Source organism: Argiope bruennichi, chromosome X1 (assembly GCF_947563725.1).
Source record: "Argiope bruennichi chromosome X1, qqArgBrue1.1, whole genome shotgun sequence".
Classification (NCBI taxonomy): domain Eukaryota; kingdom Metazoa; phylum Arthropoda; class Arachnida; order Araneae; family Araneidae; genus Argiope; species Argiope bruennichi.
Genome location: NC_079162.1, coordinates 42918250 through 42943495, shown reverse-complemented (window position 1 = coordinate 42943495; position 25246 = coordinate 42918250). Strand labels below are relative to the sequence as shown.

General features: G+C 29.4%; 1 protein-coding gene across 2 annotated transcripts in view; it reads right to left on the bottom strand.

Annotated features, from left to right (window-relative positions):
• Nucleotides 1-25246, bottom strand: part of LOC129959528 (fibroblast growth factor receptor-like 1) — a 101300-nt gene that overhangs the window by 18046 nt on the left and 58008 nt on the right. For both annotated transcript variants that reach the window (XM_056072401.1, XM_056072402.1), the window contains one exon: nucleotides 12854-13138. In XM_056072401.1, coding sequence (XP_055928376.1) covers nucleotides 12854-13138 — 285 coding nt within the window. The remainder of the gene's footprint in view (nucleotides 1-12853; nucleotides 13139-25246) is intronic.

Sequence of the window (25246 nt, the reverse complement as noted above, 5' to 3'; positions counted from 1 at the left end):
AAATTAATTGATGCAGGAAAAAAACACACACCCAGGATTTGTCTTTGGAATCCGCTCGATTCTTGCATATTTCCTTTAGTAGGATATAATCGGTAGATTTTTGTTTTTAATTTTTTAAAATGAATATTTTTTAATTCTATCTGAGTAGCAATTTATGCATTAAGACTAAGACTATAAAATGTGATTTTTTAACATAGAACAACATTTTTTAACGTAGAATAAAGTATTAACCAGTCTGAGTATTTATATAGCTATGTCTCCAAAAATATAGTAACTTAAATTAATTATAGGGATGAGCTCGATTTTCATCAGCTTAAATTCGTTGTTTTCACTTTTGAAAGCCATGACATTTCTACTACGTATGTTATATCTTATATAGCACAGTTATCATTGTTTAAATAAAGAATAATAATTTCATTTGATCAGATATTTTTCTTACATTAACTTTACCTGCATGAACGGGGAATGATGGCGAATAAAGGAATTGGCCATTGGGGATTTAGTTTAGTTATATTACGCACAATTTTGAAGTTACACGAGAGCTATTTTGGAACGGACCTAATAGTTTTGAACCGTGTTTAGATGACATGTATGAGAAGAATCTCCCTTTTCCAAATCTCCTCGCCATACTAGTGGTAAAATGTTTGACTTCAATGGTTTTAACATGTGCCACCCCTGCTTCTATCTATTCATTGATGGAATCGAGTTTTAAATATGGAACCTTTCGAAACCTGTGGCCCTGATTGGGTATTGCAGGACTGTGGGGTCATGATATGACTCAACTGAATATCTGGTGTGTGTGTATATCTGGTGCACTCGAATCTGTTGTAATCAGTTAAACATACAAAATTTAGTGTGGAAAGAATTTTGGAGAAAAGAGTGCTGCAATAAGTGTCTTCTTTGTCAGTTGATTATACCTGAAAAATAGGAAATCACCCCAAAAAGCATCCATCATTGTATCAAGTTCGGAGACTTTTAATGAAGTTATTAGTATATGCAAGAGAGACATTTTATACTAAACAGACAATGCTCTACAATTTCTTCAATTAACTTTTATTAGCTATAAGTCATAATTTTTAAATAAAATCTCGATCTCCATATATTTGCCTGTAGGGATGCTGTAACTAATGTCAGATGAAGGGCACAGTCAGTTAACCATAGATAAAAACAGAGGAATAGCGACCTTGAGGCAAAAGGGGTGCGCCCGTGCGCCGATCTTATGAGGCACCATTGAGACAAAACATTATTGTGCTTGTACCACTTTTTAAAATAAAATATATGAAGGAGCGCAAAAATGATGGCATATCCCGAGCACCATTTACACTAGTTCAGTCTCTAATGAGAATTATGGAAGATGGAAATATATTTTGGCTCGGTTGTTCTTTATTCTCCGTAAATCACTGAGTAGGTGTTAATTTCGCAATTTTAACTAACTTTTGGAATGAAGGAGCTATGGCATTACATTAATTTAATACACATTTTAGAGAGTGAACGATGTCGAATATCAGTATTCTATAAATTATAAAAGTTTAAGGGCATTAATTGCAAGAGGAAACAAGAGGGCACTGCAAGTAATAAAAAAAATCACCTGCCTATTTTAAATGGTTGGTCGCACTGGGTGCACCTGTCCCGCATCTGCTTTTTTTTTTTTTTTATTCCCTTATATGTGTGCCTTGACCTTGAATAATCACGGAATACTGCTCTTGTATATTTGAATGAAAATATTTTTGGTTCCATATCTTACGAAGCAAAGACAAAAAAAAAAAAAAAAAAAAAAAAATGGAGTCTTTTAAAAACTCTTCGAGTTCACCTGCAAATTCATTTGCCGTAAGTTTATTTAGAGTTGGTTATGCAATAGGGAACCAACTTTGAAAATACACAATATGTAGTTTTCTTGAAACATTACGGAAAATTTTGTGATATCATCCTTCCCCAGAATAAATTATTGCATTAAAATTTGTTTATTGTGTAACGGATTGCATTTAATTTTGCTTTGGACTTCAAACAAACAGTTTTCAACTAGATGTACATAAAAGTGAGGGTTGGTTTCTGATTGCATAATTACTTCCCATTTTTCTTACAACTGATCTATATTAAATTCAGATGAATCACATTTTACAAATATAAGCGAAATAATCCACACACGACGTTCGCTAATTATCAGCAGCCGCATAATAAATAATACGCTCTTTGCTCCGTTCACTTATCATAAGTGAACCCTGAGTGCTGATTAGTTCGCTTAGATATGCAAATGGCATATACTAGCTTTCCATTTGGTAATTAATAAAAGTATGTTAAAATCGAACAAACTGGAGTTGTCTTAGTATTGAAATTTCTTCTATAATATACAACGCACTGATTACATGTTTAATTATCTCAAACATTTTAATTAGTCACAGAACGTATGATGATAAGAAATAAGGAAAAAAAAATGAGAAAGCTATTTATCTGAAATTCAAAAACCTTAGTAAGCATAATCATCCCGAAATCTTACTATGTTACACCCAGTTTGTCTTCAACCTGGTTTCGAAGAGAATAAAGTAGAACTGATGAAAATATATTATTCTAGGCGTTACCATAAAAAGACAAGATAATCTTTCCTCCCCACTCACCTGTTGGCCCTCCTTTTCGATTGTGAGTGCTGATGCCTACGCCCACCTTGACAAATGTGATGAGATAAAAACCAGCTTCACAAAGATTTCACTATGGGTGGCTGTCGACCCATGCTCATCCTGAAAGGCACTTCACGCTGATTTTTATAGTTTTAGACTTGACCCCGCCTCTGGACGTTTGCCTTCATTTCCATTTAAGAGCAAGATAACACTTTATTCTTGCCCACATGTATTATAGATTTGAGCATGAAGAATATTTTTTTGTTTCTAAAATATTTATTTATATATTCGTGTTTTGTAAGATACATTAAAAAATTTATTTCCTTTACATAAGTTTGGACTCTCATAAATTTGATAGAAATCTTGAAAAAGTTATTTTTTATGCTTCTATGTGTCATGGTAAATCAGTGATATCTCATAAGGGGCCTCAGAATATGTGCCGTGAAAAATCCTTAATCACTTTACTTTTGATAATTTATGGCATTCTAAAAAAGAATTATATGAAACCAGTGTTAGCTATTTTGAGGATAACTATATGGTGTTACATTTTAAATTAACGAAATATTTTTATATATTATTTATGTCGCCTATAGTTCGCCTTTTGCGTTTTTCTCAAAAAATGAAAAATGAATAAAAAAAACGAGGGCGGCAGTTTTAAAAAGGAAAAAAGTATAATATAGGAATAATTTTATTTTGTGTTATCTTGCGATGATGAATAAAAAGAAATAATAATAATAAAAACCTTACACTTTTTACAAAATCAAATAAACCGTTTCATCTCGGCCAAGAAAAAATAATAATTAAGAAAAGTAATAAAGTTTCTATAATTTTCTTCTTCAACAAGAAGTTTTTTTTAAAAAAATTTCATCTATGTCAGTAAAATATGAGTGTCAATAATTAATAAAACTTCAGGAATGTGAAATTATAATAATGTAACATAAAAGCCGAAAGTAAAATTTTAATCTTGAGAATTTAATAAAATAACAGAATGATAAATTAATAAAATGCAAAGCAATCATAATGCATAGGCAGAAAATCCGATCTCAACAAGAAATAAAAGAGAAAACTTATCTTTAAACATTTAATATTTAAGTATGAACCTTGGTTTTAGTCACGAATTATTGCATCCTGGAATTTTCTGTCGAATACCAACAAGAATGGCATAGATAAATCGCAAAATAATCACACAGTGTGCTTAGAAAATCGAATCTCACTCGGAGAAGAAAGACAAAACCTATCAGTAACCATGTAATATCCAAGGACCGGCTCTGATTTTACTCATGAATTAATCCGTCCCAGAATCTTCTGAATAAGAATAGGAATCATAAATATATCGCAAAATAATCGTACCGCATCGGAAGAAAATCGAATCTCAGCATAAAGAATAGATAAAACCTATCTATAATCATGCTGTATTTGGAAACGAACATTGATCTTACTCATGAATTAATCCGTTCAACCGAGTCTGCTGTGTAAATGAAACGTTTTTGAGACAAAGACGTTTATTTGGATATGAATACAAATAAAAGGAGGTTCTAACACCTAAGTTAAAAATAAGCGTGAAATAAAAGGAGTTTTCTGTCTTTGGAAATGAACGCTAAGCAAAGTCAACGCGATTTCCCTCACGGGAAAACGGGAAAGCACACACGATGCGAAAAACTTATTGCATTAATGAGAAAGACAAGAAGAAATCAATATATTTTCTTTCGATATGGAACCGGCAAATGGAAAAGGGAATCAATTAGAAACAAGAACACCTTTGATAAGTGCTTTCCTGGAATTTTTTTTTTCTTTTCTCCATAAATCAGATAGGGAGATAATCGCAACTTATTGGCGTCAGAATTAGGGGAAAGTAATTACAGGATTTAATTGCGATGAGTTTCTGTGGAAGGATTTATTCGTTATTGAAATTTTCTACTCATATTTTATTCAACAAAAATCGATGGCGCTAGGGGTAGATTAATGACTGAAACTTAAACTTTTAATTAGAAGTATAATTACTGTTAATGCTTTTTCACTTCCATTAGAAATAACTATCGATAAAATTTCTTACATTAATGGAATCTTCATCCTGGTAGAAAATTTTAAATTTATTGACTGTGCATCAAATGGAATATGAAATGGAAATATTGTTTAATGCATTAATAGAAGGCTTTTTAAAAATATTTATAAATGAAAATCTTCTTTTATACTTTGCTTTTCAGATAAAAGCAGCGCCTTTTCCTGTAATAATCTTAAATTGTCACCTATTTAATTTTTACTTACCTAACATTGAAGTAGACAAAGGCATTAATTTAAAACTCAATTTCATATGATTATATGTAAAGATATGGTAATGGAGTAATACTTCAAAGGAATTTCAAATAATTCGATAAAAGTAATTGCTGAATATCTCAGTTATTAATTTTGATAACTGCATTGATCCATAATTACGAATATAATTCTCTCTCATCCAGCGTCAAAAAAGAATTTATTTTAACTAAAGTAAGAAAATTTATTTGAGAATTATACTAATAGAACTAAACACATGTACAAAAAATATTACAATTATCTTGGGATGATATTCTTGTTGGAGGCAAGAGACAAGCAAATCATGTTTAAAAAGTTGCCTATGAGAGTTGCTGAATTGACGTACTTTAGGGAAATTACTTTTCAGAAACATCGAATAATGTAAAGCGATCTGCTTGTTATGATCAACATAAAAGATAAACATGTCATTTAACTTGCTGATAGACAGCGGGTTTTCTGAAATGAAAAATAAAATGGATTTCAAAATACGTTACATTCTGAATGTTTGAAAAAAAAGTTAGCTTTAAGTTCCTGTTCAGATCTCATAAAAAATAAAAATATCAAGCATAATGTTTTAAATCAGCGATTAAAATGGTGTACCAAAAATATCTAGGGATTCATCAATATGCTTACTTTCTCAAAAGTCACGCTGGAGTGACTATAAATAATGTTTTTAAATCTTGAGCGAAATCAAAGCATTGAATACTTATCATACGGATTGTAGTGATTGGATTTTGAAGCGTGAGGAAATAAACGTTCATAGATGGCGCTAGACAACTAGCGTGAGTGTAATTCAAAGAGTGATGTCATTCGAGTGTTTGCTCTTGGAGGAGAAGGAGTTACTGAGCAGAGTAACTCGAACGAATCTGAAATAAATCTGTTAAGTTTTCTATTTGCCTATTTATTGAAAGCACTCACGAACCAGCCACGACACGGCTTTAATTGGCATTAGTTATAGTTGCTGTTGCTTGAAATTTGAAGGAAAAAACATGAAGAGTTGAAGTCAGAATTCTTAGGTATTTTGGTTTGTACACCTTTTCAGTCGTTAATTTTGACTTTATGATGAATATTTTTTATTTTTCATGGAATCTAAAAAATGGACATTAAATTAAACATTTTTTCAAACATGCTAAATTTTAAGTGTTTTTTTAAACCCGTTACATTTTTCATTTCTGTAAAGCCCAAATGAAATACCATTGGCTATCAACTTGGAGATTGCCTTGTTAAATTCCTATATAGCCTACAAGAACATATTTAAATATCATTTAATGTTTTCGATAAGTAACATAACCAAAACGTGTCACCTTTAATTTTTATGAATTGATGATAGATGTCTTCCGATGTTATCAAGCCAAAATTAACTCAGATAAAGGCTTGCCTAAAGTGATTTAAAGCAAGAAATGTTCTTACATATTGGTTAACTGTAAAAATCTTCACGGAAATTTTTACTTTTAGAGAATCTATCTAGGAGACTGGAATTAAAAATCGTATTGTAATCCTTTGCTGAACAATTAAAAAAGGTTTGAAAGGCATTTGTTATTACCAGTTTTGAAGTTTCATGTTGTTGAAGCTTGATATTGGAAAATAAATGTTCGGCCTATAATAAAATGGAATATGTAGTTTCAGTTTCTGCAATTTAATGGTCATTTTTCTTTAATAATGGTTCTTTTTCTTTCTTAATGGAATTAGTTTAATTTAATTCAATCTCTAACTTTTATTGGCTATTCTTCATGAGGTTCAGCCTGAATTAAAAGCTGTTGCATTAAAAAAATATTAATGTTGAATTTTATTTTTTCCGAAGGTAAATTCAGTAAAGAACTTTGGATTGAAAATTAATTTCAGTTAATGCTTAAATGTATTAGTTGCATTGGTTCGTAATCATTTTTTAGGTATTGCATTATCAGTGCGGTTGAAATGTCTCAAAAGTGTAATTTATATTGGGCTTAACTTTTCATTTGGTAATGAACTGGATAGCGGCATTAATTTAAGCGCATATCATAAGCCAATAGAGTACTAATTGAATTGCTTATTAACTGATTAGATATTTGAGTCCTAATGATAGATTATCTACACTAATTTAAGAATGATTATCTTAAAACTTTTTTTGCAAGAAATTATTTTGTGTATTTTTCTTTAAAATATTCCTCTTTGTATTCAAAGTTTTGATTTTATCAAATAAAAGTGTATATGGTTGATAAATTATAGTTTTATTATCAGCTAAAGTAATAACATTTTTTTCCTCAAAGATTAAATATCCGACGTAAATTACGTATGAATAATTTTTAAGTTTTAATTTCCGAAGCACTGCTTTACCTTTGTGTAATTCATATTTTAACAAGCATCATTCTTAATTTATTGCATGCATTAAGTTCAAATAATATGCAGTTAAATTCAGAAAGGACCATAATATATCTTATTTGCAGTAATTAAATTTAAATTTTACAGTAGTTTCCCACTATAATGCCAAATAAATTCCCTTAACCTGACAGTTAAATGAATGCAATGGTGACCGCTTCCATTATTTTAAATATTTAGAGACAATGCACGCAAATTACATTAATTCTTCTAGATCTTTAGATAAATTGACGATTCTGTTTTCCATTTTACGTAATATTTCTCTCTAGGTTTAAAGTCTAAACAAGAAGGATAAAAAGCTAAATAAATTGAGTCTTCATGTAGAACTAACAAAATAGCTTTTTATTTTTCTCACATATGAAGAACACGAAAAAGAAAAATTATTTCAATCGTCAAAAACAACTGCATCTAGAAAGTTTGATAGATCTCCACGTTATAGATCTCTCTGAATAAGAATAAAAAAGCCTTTTTTCGAAACTATATCTGTCTCGTCTGCATATCTATCTCGAGGATCCAAAAATGGAAGGATAAGAATGAATGAAATTTGGCATATAGTCTGAAAAGTCAAATTATAGCTCTACATCAAATTCTGGTTCGCGCCATCAAAAGAAAGTCTGAGTGTCTTCTGTCCTTTGTATAGATGAACAAGATGGCTCCAAAACGTAATGTATCACCTGACTTGTAGATCTATGCCATTATTTAGACCGAATCTACGTCGGAGTGACATATATATTTGTTTATCTATTCAAGTATTTGTGAAGTCTATAATTCTAAAACACATCTAGCTGAATAAAAGAAATTTGGTATATGGTTTCGCTAAAAAATTAAAATATCAAAATTTGTACAAAATCAGCAAAAAAAAAAAAAAAAAAAAGGAGTTATAAAATGTACAATTGATTCTGTCCACTATATTATGAGGATTATTACAAAGCAGGCTCTACTATAAAAATATACAAGAAAATCGAAGAGAGAATACTTCCTTCAGCTTTTTTTAGTGAATTCGATGTAGCTTCTTTATGCTTGACTTTTTTTCAAGGGAAAAAAAGTAATTGCTCAATAGTTGTGATATTTAAATTTGATTTAATTCGTAAAATAAAGGCTTCTGAAACATGGAATCTCTAAAATTATCATTTGAGTTATCTGTGAGTGATTGCGATGATTTTCAGGCAGAATTTTGGCTTCAGAATCAGAGAACCATAGGTATTGAAACCCACTATTTTCAAATATCATTCCTATATTCAAAGTTCATTTAATTTCTCAGGTTCCAAAGCCCTGTCACTGAGACAGTTTAATTTTGATTCATACGTCATCCTTGTCATCTGATCATGATCCAAAATTGCAAAGGCTGGATATCAGGATGCCGTGGCATGCATTAAATTAAAGCAAGCAGCTCTTGAATAAGGAATTTGTTATCAAAGGCATAATCTAATTGTGAATGCAGATTTCTTTCCATGGAAAACTTTCAAAGACATCTCAGTTCCGTTTTATTCACCCGTTATGGACGATCCCCTCCCCTTCATTTTATTATTTGAATGGAGAGTGACAGGGTCAAAAGAATGCCACAGGACCTTCACTTTCTAAATATAAGATATCGAGGTACTGATTAGCAACGTTACATACTGTTGGATTTTCTTGGAATGATATTGGCTTGCCACACACAACAAACCATTCTCACGACAAGAAAATCCAGCTATTTGTGACTTCGCAAAACGGCGCCATGGTCTTCTGTATTTACAATGTTGGCAGAACTTGTATTGAGCGTCTGTATTTATGCCTTTTCAGCACATAATGGGTTTGATGTAAAAAAGATTCGTGCTTCATTCCGCCAGGTTGACATCTTGCTATTTAACCGCTGAGTTTATTCTTATTATGTAATATTCTTCTTATATTGTTTACATAAATTTTTGGAGCTGTTATGAAGTACTTGCATTTCAGCACGGAGACAGAGAAAATTGTGAAAGGAAATTCATTATGATTGGATAAGTATTTAAGAGTACAAATATGTAATATTATTACACATTTGTATGCGTAAAGCTTGTACGGATAATTTAGCGCTTATTATGAATATTTCAGTAAATTTCATAAATACCACAGGAAAATATCATAAAAGAGAAGAGTGTTTTCAAATGGCCTGCGAATTGAATAAATCAACTACAGAGCATATTCATTTAAACTTATTAACACACAGAGTTAAAACTTATCAAATTATAAAATAAAGTTATCTGTTTAATTTTTAATACTTCATTTGCATGTTCTGTCATCCTACAAGTTTTGTAATATCCTTATGTCTCAAATGCATTCAACAAATGCATTATAAATTAACTTAAGTAAATGCATATATAAGTCGTTCATAGTTATCAAAATGTCTGCCTCTTCATGTTTCTAACTGAGCTAATAACTGTTACACTGATGCAGATCTCTAAAACAAAACTGCTAATTAAATGTAACTTGATTAAACTGTAAACGTGGGTTTAAACCAAATTCATATAATTAAATAAACATATATTTCTGTATATATTTACAAAACACCATGTTCACAACTAACCATTTATTTTCATATGTGAATATTTTGGTATGGTATTACGATAATTTGTAGAAGTTATGATATTTGTGTATCATTTTAGTACTTTAGTTCAAACGTGCGGAACTGAGAAACTTTGTTTACCAAGATGGAAGTTATAATTGTTCATTCATTCCATTATTTAAGTGCTCTCGAATTTAAACCAGATATTTACATCACATTTTCATAAACAGAAGTTCATATTGAACTTTAAATTCAACTTTATTTTATTCAAAGCATTTTATCGAAGCTTTCATTTGCATAAATTGTCGAAAGCATTTCAACAGAATAAATACATTCATATTCCTAAATCCACTTCCCATATAAATCTGTTTTTATTAAAAAGTAGGCTTGGACTGAAATTTGACCAGTACGAGCTTTGAAAGGTAGCATAGAAATTTCTAGACTTTAAATTTATGGTTCTTTAAGCCTTCGTGTAAAGTTAAAATGTAAGCGATTACTGTATTTATTTTAAATGTAGTAAATACTCAGTAATTTTTGTCAGACACAAAATTTAAAGTCTTAATTTATGCGACTTATTGTCGTGGGGTAATAAGCAACAGTGAAATGTGATAAATTTTGGTTTATTTTTTAAAACTTATTGATTCCAATATAGAATTATTTAAAATAGGTGGGATGGTGAAATATTCACTGAAATCTCTCAAGCTAAACAAGGTAATTTGATTATCAGTAACTATAATACTTTCTTTTTTAAGTTTGACCCTTTCTTGAAAATGTGCCTTCAATGAATTCGCCTTCGAATTCGTTTATTTTATTCCGAACACTTTCTGAAATTTCCTTCCTTTGCAATAACTGCCAAAAAACATTTTCTACAAAATAAATATATTCAAATTCAGAGCGCCACATTCCTTACGAATCTATTTGCATTAACAAGCATGTCTGGATTGTTCATTTGAAATGAAAGAAAAACGTCTTTAAATGTTTCCGAACGTAGCTTAGCAGTTTCCTGAAAAAAAGAAATTTAAGACGGTCTCTGGAGAGTGTGGGCCTTCAGCCCGTCTGCACTCTTGTGTCACTTCTCATACGTGCCGGGGGAAACCGGGAAATAAAAAAAGAAGGAATATTTTGGGCAAAAGCTTTTACCTTATTGTTAGAATCCTGCCTGGAAGAGTTTGTTCTTCGCTTTAAGTAGTGGAAGTACTATTGACCACTAACACTGTTCTCAAATAGCGAACAATCCGAGAAAGATAACAGAGTCCTGCAACTGTCGAAGAATAAAAGGAGATAGGGGTTGGGCTCTGGTTTCTTTTTATTTTTCGTCTTGCACTTTTAGCCTCCGAAACTTGATTCGGTAGAAAGGAAGCTGTCATGTCGATAGCGGTTGAAAAAGGAGGTAAAAAAAGGAGAGAGAAAAAAAAAAAGATCCTTAGTGGATAAATATTGGAACAGTACATTATGAGAATAAAATCGAGGAATGGCTTCAGTTCGGGAAAAACAAATACGATTGAAGAATCATTTGCTGTCCTAGTGTATCATTAAGATACTTAAGTGAAATGTAATGCGGAGAAGACATCTGTTCTTCAGTCTGTGTTAAGACCCGAAGAAGATGGAGGGGAAAGGGGGGGGGAGGGGACTCTAAATACTTCTTTAAAAGATCTATGGACTTTTCCAAGAAATATTTTGGCCTTCGTGGAAAATATTTGACAAGTGAGACGTACCAAAAATAAGTGAAGATTGCACTTCTGTGATGCATTTCGCTTGTCACGATTTTAAGACTACTCTGACACATTTTCATCCAAAAATAGCTTCTCAGCTCATAATAAAATATATGTTCTCGAAATGTTTTTTAACTATCTTGAGGGTGTAACACAAGAAATGATGGGTTTTAATATATACTCCACATGCATGTCTGTGATTATACGTTTTATCTTTTATAATGTCGTTAATCTTTTATATCCTTTTTAAAATGCGTGTTTTCTTCTTAATTTACGTTTGTGGGATTTTTAGATTGGTGTATGATATTATTTCAGTTTTTAAATAATCATAAAATTCATGCGAGCTATATTTCTGGATCAAATTTCTGATTGTCTTGTATGAAAATAAAGCTTGAATTTAGAGAAATTACAAATATTAAAAATTAACCGGAACTTAAAAAAAATCAAGAAATAGATGAATTGGAGTGAACTTAATAACCAAGATATTCCGGTACAAAGAAATAGAGCTTTCGTTTATGATGAAATTATAGTCGACTCTCTATGGTATTTATTATTGAAAATCTGCGAATAAAAGTACACAAACGAAACTAATATGAATTAATAAAGTAAAATTTATAAATTTATTATTAATGGCAGCTTAAGTTGGAAACAAGTATAAGATACAAGCTGCTGTAATATCAGCGAATGAGGTTACCCGCGTTTCTACGTATTTGTGGGCCACGAAAAGAAATCCGTAAAATTAAATATCTTTTGTTTAAAAGAATTCAAAAAGCATCAATTACTTGTGTTTAAACTTTAGATAAAAGTTTGAAAAAATGTTAAAGACACTGCTTAAAATAAAGATTTTGACGTAGAAATAATAACATGCTTCTCTCTTCAAGTCATATAATTTATCTTTTTTTGGACATCCGTGTGATTGTTAATAACAATGTATCAAGCCATCACATGGATGGTAGTTCAAGTGGTTAGAGCAGTTAAACGGTCTACGAGGTGATTAAAGTTTCTAATAGATTTGCATCACCTGTGATATAAATTGTAGTGATTTATTGGCATGACAGTTGTATATGTCTTATGCGGAAGGGAGAAAATCGTGTTGTATAGTATCTGCATCACCTACAAGGAAAAGAGTAACGTTAAATTATATTTAGACTAGTCAGTTGACATCAAATAAGTTTAGGTAATATTCAGGACTATTTAACTGGTCATAATGATCAAAAACCAAATTTCTCCTGTACTATCAATTTGAGTGTTCAGTGTCTGCAGAAGTCAACAATAGATTGCGCGAATGAGATTTTCTAACATTATCGGCAAAAATGTGCAACCAGAATTTCTTTATATGATCACATCTCTATGATACTTACCTAGCACGATTAAAGTGACGTTTACATCAGCCTTTCCAAAGCCATTGACTGCTCTACACACATAGAGACCGGTATCTTCTGGAACCACAGATTTGATTTTAAGAATACCGTTGCTCTGGATTCGGTATCTTTCATCTGCAAATGCATCCAGTGGTTCTCTATCTCTGTACCACTCAAAAAACAGTGTGTCTGGATCGGCTTCTATTGGACATGGTAGCTGCACCATAGTTCCTTCTGGTACAACTCTTTCAAGGTCATACGCTTCGGGTAGCAAGCGTGGAGGGCCTGTTAAATAAAATGTAAATGTTACATTTTTTTTTATCTCCTTTTAATTAAATGCATTTTAAATAAAACAAAGTAGAAGTTATATTTAAAATTAATTGAAACACACACAAAATAGTATAGTATAAAATGGTTACTAGTTTTAAAAATGAAAAGAATTTTGATGAATCTTTATTGTACAGATTTTGTTAACGAGGACAGAGGACAATCCCTAAAAAATACACTTGAATATTATTAAACGGACGCCTTAGACGAACAATAATTACTAATGATCCTATTAGAGTTGATCTTTTGATATAATTTTGGGGGATTAGTCGCTAATACGCGGTTAACATACAAGTACTAGGAAATCAATTGTGTATTTTGGGACGACTTTCTTCCCGAGCGACTGAAACCACAATTTGATTCAGAACTATATTTGCAGTCACAAAATCACTCATAAAATTTGATTCAGAACTACATTTGCAGTCACAAAATCACTCATAAAATTTGATTTAGAACTACATTTGTAGTCACAAAATCACTCATAAAATTTGATTTAGAACTACATTTGTAGTCACAAAATCACTCATAAAATTTGATTTAGAACTACATTTGTAGTCACAAAATCACTCATAAAATTTCATATATTGAAGATCATTCATATATTGAAGACCATTAAAAGCGTTTGCATGCTTTTGAAAGTACAGGACGAGACACGTTCACCTCCTTGATGATTTGACAGGTATCTACATTTTAGGTTTTCTATGTACTAAAATTTACCCATCTAGCTCTCTTCGTCTTGTAGTTATCGTTGATTTCTTTTCTGACAACAGAACAAACAGACTTCCTGAGCATAAATTTCATTCAAAATTTGAGAGAAATTTACATATTTGGTGTAAAGATCATATAACAAAATTTATACTTCTAGCTCAAAATGTTTTAGAGTTATCATGTTCACAGACAAAATACTTTTTTTATACTATACAGGAAGTATATTATTACATTATACTATACATTTTTTATACTATACAAGAAGATCTGAAACGTAAAGATTCGTCAAAATATCGAGTTCGAAGGTTTTGACGATTAAAATATTTTAGAATTAAATATTAAAAAAAATCTATAGGGGAAAAATTTAGCTATCTCTGAGGGAAAATATCAATGTTGTTAGAAAAAGCTCTTTTTGTAAAGTTATTCATAAAGATTAGATATGAAACAATAAATGTGTCTTTTAGTCCTTTAACGGTTGTTCCAATGGGTTTACCACGAGTATAGCTTATGGAACGTAAAAACTGAAATGATATTAAAGACACTATGAATCGATATAAAAATCGCGCATAATCCAAAAACAATAAGTATTTTATGGATTCTTAATTAAATTAGTAAGATAGCGTGTTAACGAAACGGTAATCTAATTAGATAAGGGAGAAAAAAGCAGTTAAGGGCTTAAGAGTTTTGAGATGACGCATTTAAATCATTCTATCTAGTTTAACTGAGCATTGCATTTTGATGCTTTTGTCTCTCTTTATCAAACTTTTACTATACATAACAGCTAAAAGATAATGGAAATATAATATTTTTATATTTACATTATTTTTTTCCCGATTAGCTATTCTTGTTAGAAATAAAGGTTTTTTTTTAAATTTTATTTTTACGAAATATGATTAATAGAATGATAATAAAAGGAAGATTGATTGCTAAGTATTACTAATGTAAATGAAAACCAATTTTTTTCAAATTCTTTCCTATTTATCATTCGATAATTAAGTAATAATTCCTGTAATTTAGTCACTATTTAGTTAATTGATTAAGAACATTTTAGCTTTAAGTAAATCCAACACAGATATAAAACAAGGTTTCTTTACCGATAAAAATCAAAATGCATTATTTTAAATACGACAAGTTTTAAGTATGTTGTGTTGCTTACCTTAAAAATATTGCCAAACTTCCCAATCTCATAGAAATTTTTATAACTCACGATATTAAACAAATACATAATAGTCTCCAAAAGAAAATAATAATTTAGTTAATAAGGTATTCATTTGGAATACAATACATAAATAATTCTATTGCTACTTGTTTTATTATCAAAAAATGTGAAAAAAATAAAAAAGATATTCAAATATATCACATTAAAAAAAATCGGCGTCATTTTCTTAATACAGAGATATATTAGTAATTCCAAAAAAAAAAAATTTACATTTCCAAAAGAGAATAGTTTATAGTTAATAAATTGATTATTTAAGTACAATTTATAAATGATTCTGCTGTTATTTGTTGAGTTATCTGCCCATTTCAGAATTAAAAAAAATGATGGATATCGCATTAAAAATCGTGGTATTTTCCACACTCATCGTTTCTTCGATAACTCAAATTACTTTCCGAAAAGAGAATAGTTTTTAGTTAATAGATCGGTTGTTTTGATTACTACATATAAAGGAATCTAACGTTATTCGGGAGATAAAATAAAAAGAATTCGAAGATATCGCATTAAAAGAGTTAATGAGTTGATGGAAAATAAGAATGAAGACTGTCTTATCCTAGAACCTAGAAGAATTTACATGGAAATATACTTAAAACTTTTGTTGTTAAGTGCACTTTCATTTTTCCCAAGAAAGTTACGAATTTAAAATTACTCCAATTAGCAGGACTAGAAAGAATGATTAAAGTTCCAATCGCTCCAGCTGAAATTAAATGTAACCGAATAATACGAAGAGTCGGCTCTTTAGTAAAGAAGAAATTCATAATTAAATAATTCGATGCCAGGAACGAGAGAAAGACTGCGGGCTATCACTCAAATTCGAGAAAGGCATGCTCAAGAAATATCCTAAAAGTGTAATTTATTTGAATTAAATTTCATTATCTTAATTGGTGGTGGGAGAATTTGAGTCACGCCGTTCCCACAAAATAGCTCAATGTCGATAAATGTCGGAGGCTACTTAAACAAATATTTGATTATTTTGACTCTGAAATGCAAAGGAGGTGTTTATGAAAGTTTGTCTTTAAATTAACTTATTACTTTAAAGAAAATGTATCGGAAGAAGGATTCTAGCTTAAACTGGGTATCTCAGAATTAGAATTTGTATATCGTAATGCTAAGAAGTTCAGAATTTATTTTCTTTTTGTTTTTAAAGTGCAAAATTAGAACAAATTAGGTTTATGACTTTTCAATAATAAGGATTTTATTTTATTTAGTAAAGGGAATTATTTGTCTCTAAGTCTATTTAAGCACTATTATTTCGAATAAATAATTTTTAGTGACATTTAATGTTAATTTTTATTTATATAAACAGATATATTTAAAAATGAGTTTTGTTCTGATTTAAAAGCGTTTGCAAAGCCAAGGATGACACAATCAAAGGTATTTTACGGAATATTGGCACTTGTTTTGGAATATAATTTTACAGTTGTAATAATTTTATTTGGGCAGCAAGTTCAACGGGTTATATGTTTTTTTATTAAGTTACTGCTAAATATTACAAAGAAAAGAAATATATTTAGATAAACCGAAATTTAAATATCAACTTTGTTTCATTGACTATTTTAATTTTAATGGTGAATGTTTAGTTTTAAGATTTTTTTTTAAATATTAAATCAAATATATAAACGCCACAAAATTATTTTATAGAATTTTATTAGCTAAACTAATGTCTTTCAGAATAATCAAATTAAAATATTTATATTTAAATAGATCTAAACTTTTAATAAATACTTATTTAATAAGTAAGAAAAATGAAAATCCTCCTTCAGAAGGAAATAAATTTTAAAGCGTTTTTGAAAACCAGAAATATTTTTACGATGCATCTACAACTGAATTAGCATTTAAAAAAATTATTTCAATTCTCCAAACTTTTACAGCACGAGCTACAAATACAATGAATCATCAAGTCGCTCTTTAAGACATAATAGTTTGATCATAAACTTTCACTGACATACTCCTGAGATTGATTGAACCACGCATACGCAGATGCTTTTCTCTCCTGGGTATATTATTAACATAATAAAACAAACTCTGTGATATTGAGTTGAGCGTCCGATTGAGGATTTTAGGCTCAATCAAAGACCAGTGGCTCAAAGTCTTCAGGGATCAATGCTCTGAGTTGGGGATTGTCTCCACGAAATAGCCTTCCTATTGTCTAAGCGCAAAGAGAGGAAGCCGCTGCTTAATCTTTGGTGTCAATCTGAACAGGTCATCTGGGAGCAGTTTTGCTGTTTCTCACACCACAACCACAGGTCACTGACGTCCAGTGTTGTCTCTCTTGTGGTCACACTTCAAAGGCGAGAAGTAAGGCTTAGGCCTCACAGCTGTGACGAATTCAGTAGAGATATAAGGGTTGGCAAGTTTTCTCTTTTTTATTATTAGCTTATAATAGTATCAGAAATGCCACTAAAGCAAAGGATATATAGGATGAAATGAGATTTTTATCAACAAAGAGGAGAATCATAATTAAATCAATTTTGTTTTCTCAAATATTGTAATTAACCTGTAACTAGAAAGAGAATTTGTAACTAGTTATAGAGTTTGTCTTCTAGCGTCGAAATATTTTGATTGACTCAAAGTCTTCAGGGATTTGATTTGCAAAAGGACAAAGATGCAAATTTATATAATTGACATTTATATGTAATGCTATAATAATATAAGCTCATTTATTAAAATTCGCCTCACATAACCAGTAAGACTGCGTGAAATAATCGACAGGAGATTTCTATATTTCTCGTCAAAAAACAGTTAGTTAAAAAAATATAATGTGTTGATTTTGCCATTGATATGTTTCGCTGTGAACTGATTTTTTAAAATGGATTTCAAAGCAAAATATCAATCATTTGTATCATTTAACAGCCTTAAAGCTTTCTACACAGAAATTAAATATTTATATAAAAAGAATTTGTTTCCTTAAAATGTTCATTATAAACACTGATAATTAGACAAAGTAAATAATATAAAAAGATTTTTTAAAAAAGTATTTCCGAAAAGAAACGGCAGTAACTTGGAAAAAAAACGAATACACATAAATCAAGTAATTTTTTTATTTAACTTTCCAACGTTATTATAGGTGCAAAGCCTTATTCCTATTACATTTTTCTCATTATATATGTAGAAGATAAACATATTTTCTAAAAAAAAACTAATGTGTTTTATATGCATTTTCTTACAAAAACATAATATTTTTAGACATTTAAAACCCTTTTTTTGCTGTAAATTAGAGCTGTTTTATTTCATGGAAATTTCAGTGTCAGATGATAAGTTTTTTTTTCCTATCTCACTAAACATGCCAATGTAGTTTTAAAATTCATATCTGTTTGTGAATAGTTTAAGCTCTAATTTTCACAATGTATTTTGTTATTTAACTTTGTTTTCAAATGTAGAACTGTATAATTGGAATTTTATTTGTTTGTTGACATCAAGATAAAATATATAAAATTTAAAGATGACAAATAAAAAGAATTTTTTTTTATTTAAAAGCATCAATTTAAAGACAATATGTATTGAAAAATTGTTTTAGAAAGATTTGTTTATACTTTTTGAGAAACCAAATAGAAGTATCAGTTTTTTTATTACACGTGAAAAAATTTAGGAATGACAGTAAATACTCAAATATTTTCAAGAATATTTTATAGTATTTTTTAAAATTATATATAATGTGATATTTTAAAACACGAGCAAAGAAAACTAATAATTTTATAGTTGGAAGTAAATGTATTTATATATGGTTTCTAGTAGTTTCAAGCAGATTATGCCTTTTGATTTGTTTCTCTGTGGTTGCAAATGAAGTTGTTTTCCTTGCCATATTTTATTTTTAATTTCATATGCATGTTAAAATGATCTTATACTTAGCATAAAAACTAAAGTTTCACAATTTTTATATAATTAATTATGTTTATATAAAACTATTTTTATTTTATTTTTCTTCATAAATTCTCGATAAAGATATCATTGGTTTTTAATTTATGTATGATTTCTCGTTACAAACGCTAAACTACGAATTACCTTTAATTAATCAATATTTAACTATCAATGACTCGTTAAGTCTTAAAATATTCATGATTTAGGATCATTAATCCAGATAAAAAAGAAAAGCAAATTATTAACGCGAATTAACTAGCAAAACTTTTTTTCATCAGCGCAGGAAAAAGTTCAACAAGAAGATTAGTAAATCATCATGTTTAGTAATATTAATGATATTTGGACAGAGATGGAATTTAAAATTAAAGTATCAATTTTGATTTATTTGATGAACATATATATATTGTAATTTAAATAATTAATTTTTTACAACATTAAATTTATTTTTAATTAATTTTGTCTATTATATAGTTTGGAGACTGAAAAATTGGAAGGAAAAATCAACGCTTAAAAACATTTTTTTAATATTATCAGAACTGAGATTGCAATTAGCTTATTTATTAGGTTACAATATGCCATAATTTTTTCTATTGAATTCAAAAGCTAATTTATAAAGCATGTACGAAGATTTCTTTTCAAAAATCAATCCGTGTTTTTGATTTTCCTAATCAAAAGAACCCACATGCACATTAATTTAATTTTATTAATTATCTAAGTTTGAAATTAAATTTTCTTTTTCAATATCTTTAAAGATTGAAAAATTGCGATAAATATTAATGAGAAAGAAAGCAAAAGAAAATTAATATAAAAATCTCAAAATAATTAAATTTAAGATAGGTTTCAAAAATGTGTTCCTAATATTTGTGCAAAAGTTTTTGTTCCGCAGAAAAAAACCGAGAACTTAAAATCCGACCTCTAAATAATAAGCTTGCTTTAACAATTATCTTTCATGATATTATGATTTACTTAAACCTTCAATGTTTTAATTAATATTTTTAATTGTATATTTAATGATTTTATCGTATACTAGAATTTTCTTGTTAATAATAAGTTCTATTAAGCATACCCCACTACATCATCCGAATAACATTAGAACTTTAAGTAGAATTGATTAATAATCGAAAGTTAACACTCGGAATTGATGATAATGATGTCGTGTCCGCGTAACCACTGAAAGGGGGTGCACCAGCTTCTGAGGGTAAAGACCCCTGAGCGCCCGAGAACAGAAGTCTGACTTCCAGCTCATATGAAGATGAAACTCACACATTCGCTTGCACAACCCCTTTTTACATGGGGGTACATTCACACACCTCACAGATAGAACACAGGTGAAGAACAACCATGCCCGAACCGGGATTCGAACCCGGGACGCCCAAATCAGGAGGAAGATGCGCTACCCCTATGCAATGACGCCTGCAATATTCGGGATTAAAATTAAATTATAAATACGAAACTCTGTATTTTATTTTTTTATCGATTTCAATTACTAAATTGCTCAAAAACTTTTATGCAAGAAGATTCCAGTGTATTTGATAGAAATTTTATTATAGTTTTGCTTTTAAAAATAGTTAATTATACCCAAACTTAACAAATAAAAGATAAAGATTATTTTGAACTTAGAGTTTCACTACTTAATCTTTTTAAGAAAGTTACAAAAATAAAGTAATTTAAAATTTTATTAAAGACTTATTTTGTTTAATATTATTAATTTACAGAAATTTTATTCACAGACTAGTATTAAAGCATTTTATTTTCCCCTGAATAAAAAAAAAATGCTTATATAAATACTGTCGACTAAATTTTTGTGTTCATAAAATAATGAGTTTATTCAAAATTAGTAATTTATTTTCTTTTATCAAGTTTCAAAAATAAAATTTAGTTTATTGAAATATTTTAAGTGTGCGTTTGCGACTTCGTTGTAAAACATAGCACCTACATGAACTACACTATAATATTAATTTAATAACATGACAAATTTTCAATATTTAACTGTCATAATTTAACTTCAATGTATGACTTTGTCTATTTATTATCTCACCAAAGTTTAAAATTAAATCTACCAGTCTTCAGTGAGAATTTTATGTTATACAAAATCTAAATTCAATTCAGATTTCTCAATACAAATAGCAGCTAAATTCTACCATATTATTCCCAAATAACAATAAACGTACCCAGAGTTCATACATATCAATGATAATGATTAATTTATACATTAGAGATTTCGTGCAATAGCTCTTTTAAATTCAAAGCTTTAGTTTCAAAAATAAACCTATCAATTATGAAGGAAGATTTAATTTTTCTGAAAAATCTAGATACTTTTCGGACTTTCCAGTGAAAAAGAAAGCTGGCCATATTATTTCCATAAAATAAGGAGCAGCTTACTCCCTTTCATTTTCTTTCTTCGGAAAAATTAAATAAATTAAGCATTAGTGAATGGTTATAACTCAGATTTATTACCCTCTCGTAAAAGTGAGGCACATATAAGGTACTAAAATTTTATGACAACACTTACTAAACACTTCGCTTTTTCTTGGATGCTCTATCAGAAACTTTTAAGAAAATAAGCGGCCAATTTGGGGGAATTTTTTACTTATCTTTAAGGAGCATCTTGCATTAACTGTACGGGGAATAACTCGTTCACCGGGTAATTTTATTGCTCCTATAAGAGATTATTCAGTGCTTTTATTTCTAGCACGTGAAGCAACGCTTTCCTTCAATAAATATGATTGAGATGATTGAGTAGAGGATGAATTGATGGTCTTATAAGAGGTTTAAAGACACCTTCGGAACTAATAAAACGCCTACAAATAAAAAAAATCTCTACAAAAATAATTATTTAAAAAATAAAGTTTAGATGGATATTGCTCAAGTTCTCTTCAGTGGAACTACATTGCACCTGTACGTGACTCAGTGAGGTCTCTTTAAGCAAGTAACTGAAATATATTCATTTTTTATTTTATGCAAAATTTTATGGCACAATTTCATTTACTTTTACTTATTATGAATGATATTTTTCTTCATAATAATGCAAAAGAGACTGCCGTACATCAAATTGGTTTTATGAAAGGTTATTTAGTTTTGTCTATTATACCTGGAATGATGCTTTTTATTCATCAAGTAGAATCTTAATTTGAAATCGGAAGATTGCTGTTTCTGGGTCCAATTCCTTAAAAAAAAAGAAAGAAAAAACTGAAGTTTAAGAGGGTGACGCATTTTAAGTCCATCTATTTTGGGGAAGTACAAGGTCCTGAAAGGAAAAGCTTTGCCATTGCCATTGAATTATGACTGGAAAATCCAAGGTCCGTCCATAACAAACTTCCCATAAGCTTTAAAGGGATGTTAATTTAATGTCAAATTAACCAAAAAATGTACTATCAGAGGATGAAACAAGGGTTTCAAATTTATTTTGAAGAAAATAATCGGTTTCTTACATTAGAAGTTGATCCAATAATTTATATCAATAAAAGAATATGTATAAATAAAATAGTCTTATAATCGGTTCAGAAGACTTTTAGAATCAGCAATCTTTTCACATATCTTCTTGAATAATTGCAAATCACAATTATCATTAACTAACGGAAGATAAAACAGATGTTACTAACTCACTTTCAGGTTCATACTGATTTGGGAAAGAAAATAAATATAAAGACAAAACATACGAACTTGGGCTCAGTGTTGATTTATTTGAGTGAAAAATAACTAGAGCTTGGTTGAATTTTCAAGAACAAAACGTCATATAATTTAGATTCAAAAATCTGTACGTTCGCATGTATGTAAGCTCAATAACTCATAAATGCATTGATTTAAGGCAATGAAAATCAGTATCTTACCTTGTGACTATCACTGTATTTCCATGTCAAACTTTGACTCCAATAGGTCTGAAAAAATGCTCCCAATATACATATTCGCGAGTTTTTTTCATAAATGTCAAATTTACTTTCGAAATTAAAGAATTAATTTTGCATGTTTGAAAGAAAAAAAAAAAAAAAAAACGCATCATGAAACTCGGGAGGATTGATTACCTTAAGAAGTATAAAAACAAGAGCTACACTGTTTTAAAAATAGTTCTAAATGAAGCTTAATAATCATGTATCTAAACATAATCGTTACGCGTTTCGCATAATAATTCAGAGAAATAAAACTCAAAGCAATGCTGATCTTTTTCTCTCATGTCATATATCCAAAATGATCCATTTCTAGAATGATGTACAAACGGCAAAGGGACTCTTATTTTTTCCCCCTCCAAATAGGTCGGCATGTGAATTATTTAGATATAAGAAGAGTATGGCGATTCTGTTCTGCCCCATACCTTAATAAGCGTTAGACAGCGACAATGAAGGCATTTTGACATTTGTCTGACGTAGAAGTCATTCCGAAAAAGACCTTGTCGTTACGAGGGTGATAAAATCTAGGCACGATAACAACGGAAATGCGGGGGTCATAAATTTAAAGATTATGACGCGCTTGTCGAATTGCTAGTGTCCTCTCTTCAAAGCGGTATGTGATTTGTTTTACAAATTGCTGCTTATGGGCTCATGGAATCTCAATGTACCAAAGAATTATGACCCTGTTTTACTTTCATATGCCCCTGATAAGTAATTAAATAACTCTGAAACTGAAGAAATTAGATTTTGTTTTATTTCAGAGTAATTAATATAATATGGGGGATAAATGTATATTTAAGATTGAATACTGTATAAAAAGAAAATGTAAGGTTATTCACATTATATTGAAATTGTTTAAAAGTATATAATGTTGAAAAAGACTGATTCAGTGTCAATGACAAAATACGAAATGTTTAAAATTAATTTTTTGAAAATTTTCACAAAGACTAAAGGCATTTTTTTTAAATAAATGATTTGTATATGATAAATAATTTTCACTGCATTCAATAAAGTGTATTGGTAATAGGTAGTATATGTTGCTTAAATTCTTCATTGGAAAGGGGAGATAAAATCCATGCGTCTTTAATCTTTCTCGTGCGGAAGAGAATGGCGAATTTCTAAATAGGAATTTTTCTTTTCGAAAGCCGTTAGTTGTTGCATTTGATACTTTAATATATCTGAAAAAGTTAATAATGCGATGCATTGGTGCATTCTGAGAAGAAATAGTTTTGTGTATTCAGACATGGTATTTTAAGTACAAGCTTTAAGACTTTATTTATGAATTAATAAAACACAAACATACTTATGGCTGAAATAGTAAGTTTATATTCATTGAATATTAACATTTATATACGCGACACCACCTGCGATTATTTGTTTGTATATATACACACACACACATAAAAAATATATATATATAGCTGTAAAACGTAAAATAATTTTACCCCCCCCATCCCTGGGGAATATAGATTTTTTTTTAATAACACAATTAATCCTTCCAATATATATATATAATATATATAAGCACATTTTATATTTATTTTAGAGCATCGTAAGAATATACATTTTCATTTTCAAAGGAAGTTTTCCTTGACAAAAGCTATACATATTGTATAAGTAGAAATACTTTTGTAATGCTACAAATTTAGGACAAAGTGCATTTTATAGTGCTCAGCTGCTTTATTATTCCGAGACAGCACGTTCATAACTACTAAACTTGTATCGATTCAAAAGTTACAAAATTACCTCATGTTCCTCTTCTATACTATTGTAGTTCTCATTTATTTTTCAGGATCATTTGAAAATCTAACGTATATGTTATCTATTGTTTGATGGTTTTCTGATTGCTTTAGGCAACTGAAGTGAAAGACTTTCTATGCAATTGTTTTAAAAAACAACTACAATTTCAGATAGAATATTTTCATTCTTCTTTATATTGTTAGATCTTGTTTAGTTTTCAATATCAATCGCAAGATTGCTCTTATATTTATCAATTTTTTGATTGCTTTAGACAACTAAAAGGAAACACCTTCTGTGCAACTGCTTTAAAAAGTAATTACAGTCTTGATAAAAGTCTTCATCATTCTCGTCTTCTACACAATTTTTAATTTTAAAAAAAAAAATTCATTTTTTTTTTGGATAAATTATAATTTATAGGTTTACACATATATACTGTTAGTTTTTCGATGAATTTTCTGATTACTTCATACAAGAGCGGTGGAAGATTTTCGATGCATATAATTAAGTAATGCTTGTATATTTAAGGAGAAAATAAAAAAAAAGATTGAAAAATTAATCTTTCACAAAGATTAAATAAGCAAATCTTACTTTATAATAACATTTAAGGGGTTTTTTTTTTTTGCATATACGATGGTTTTTGATCAAATATGTGATTGTTGT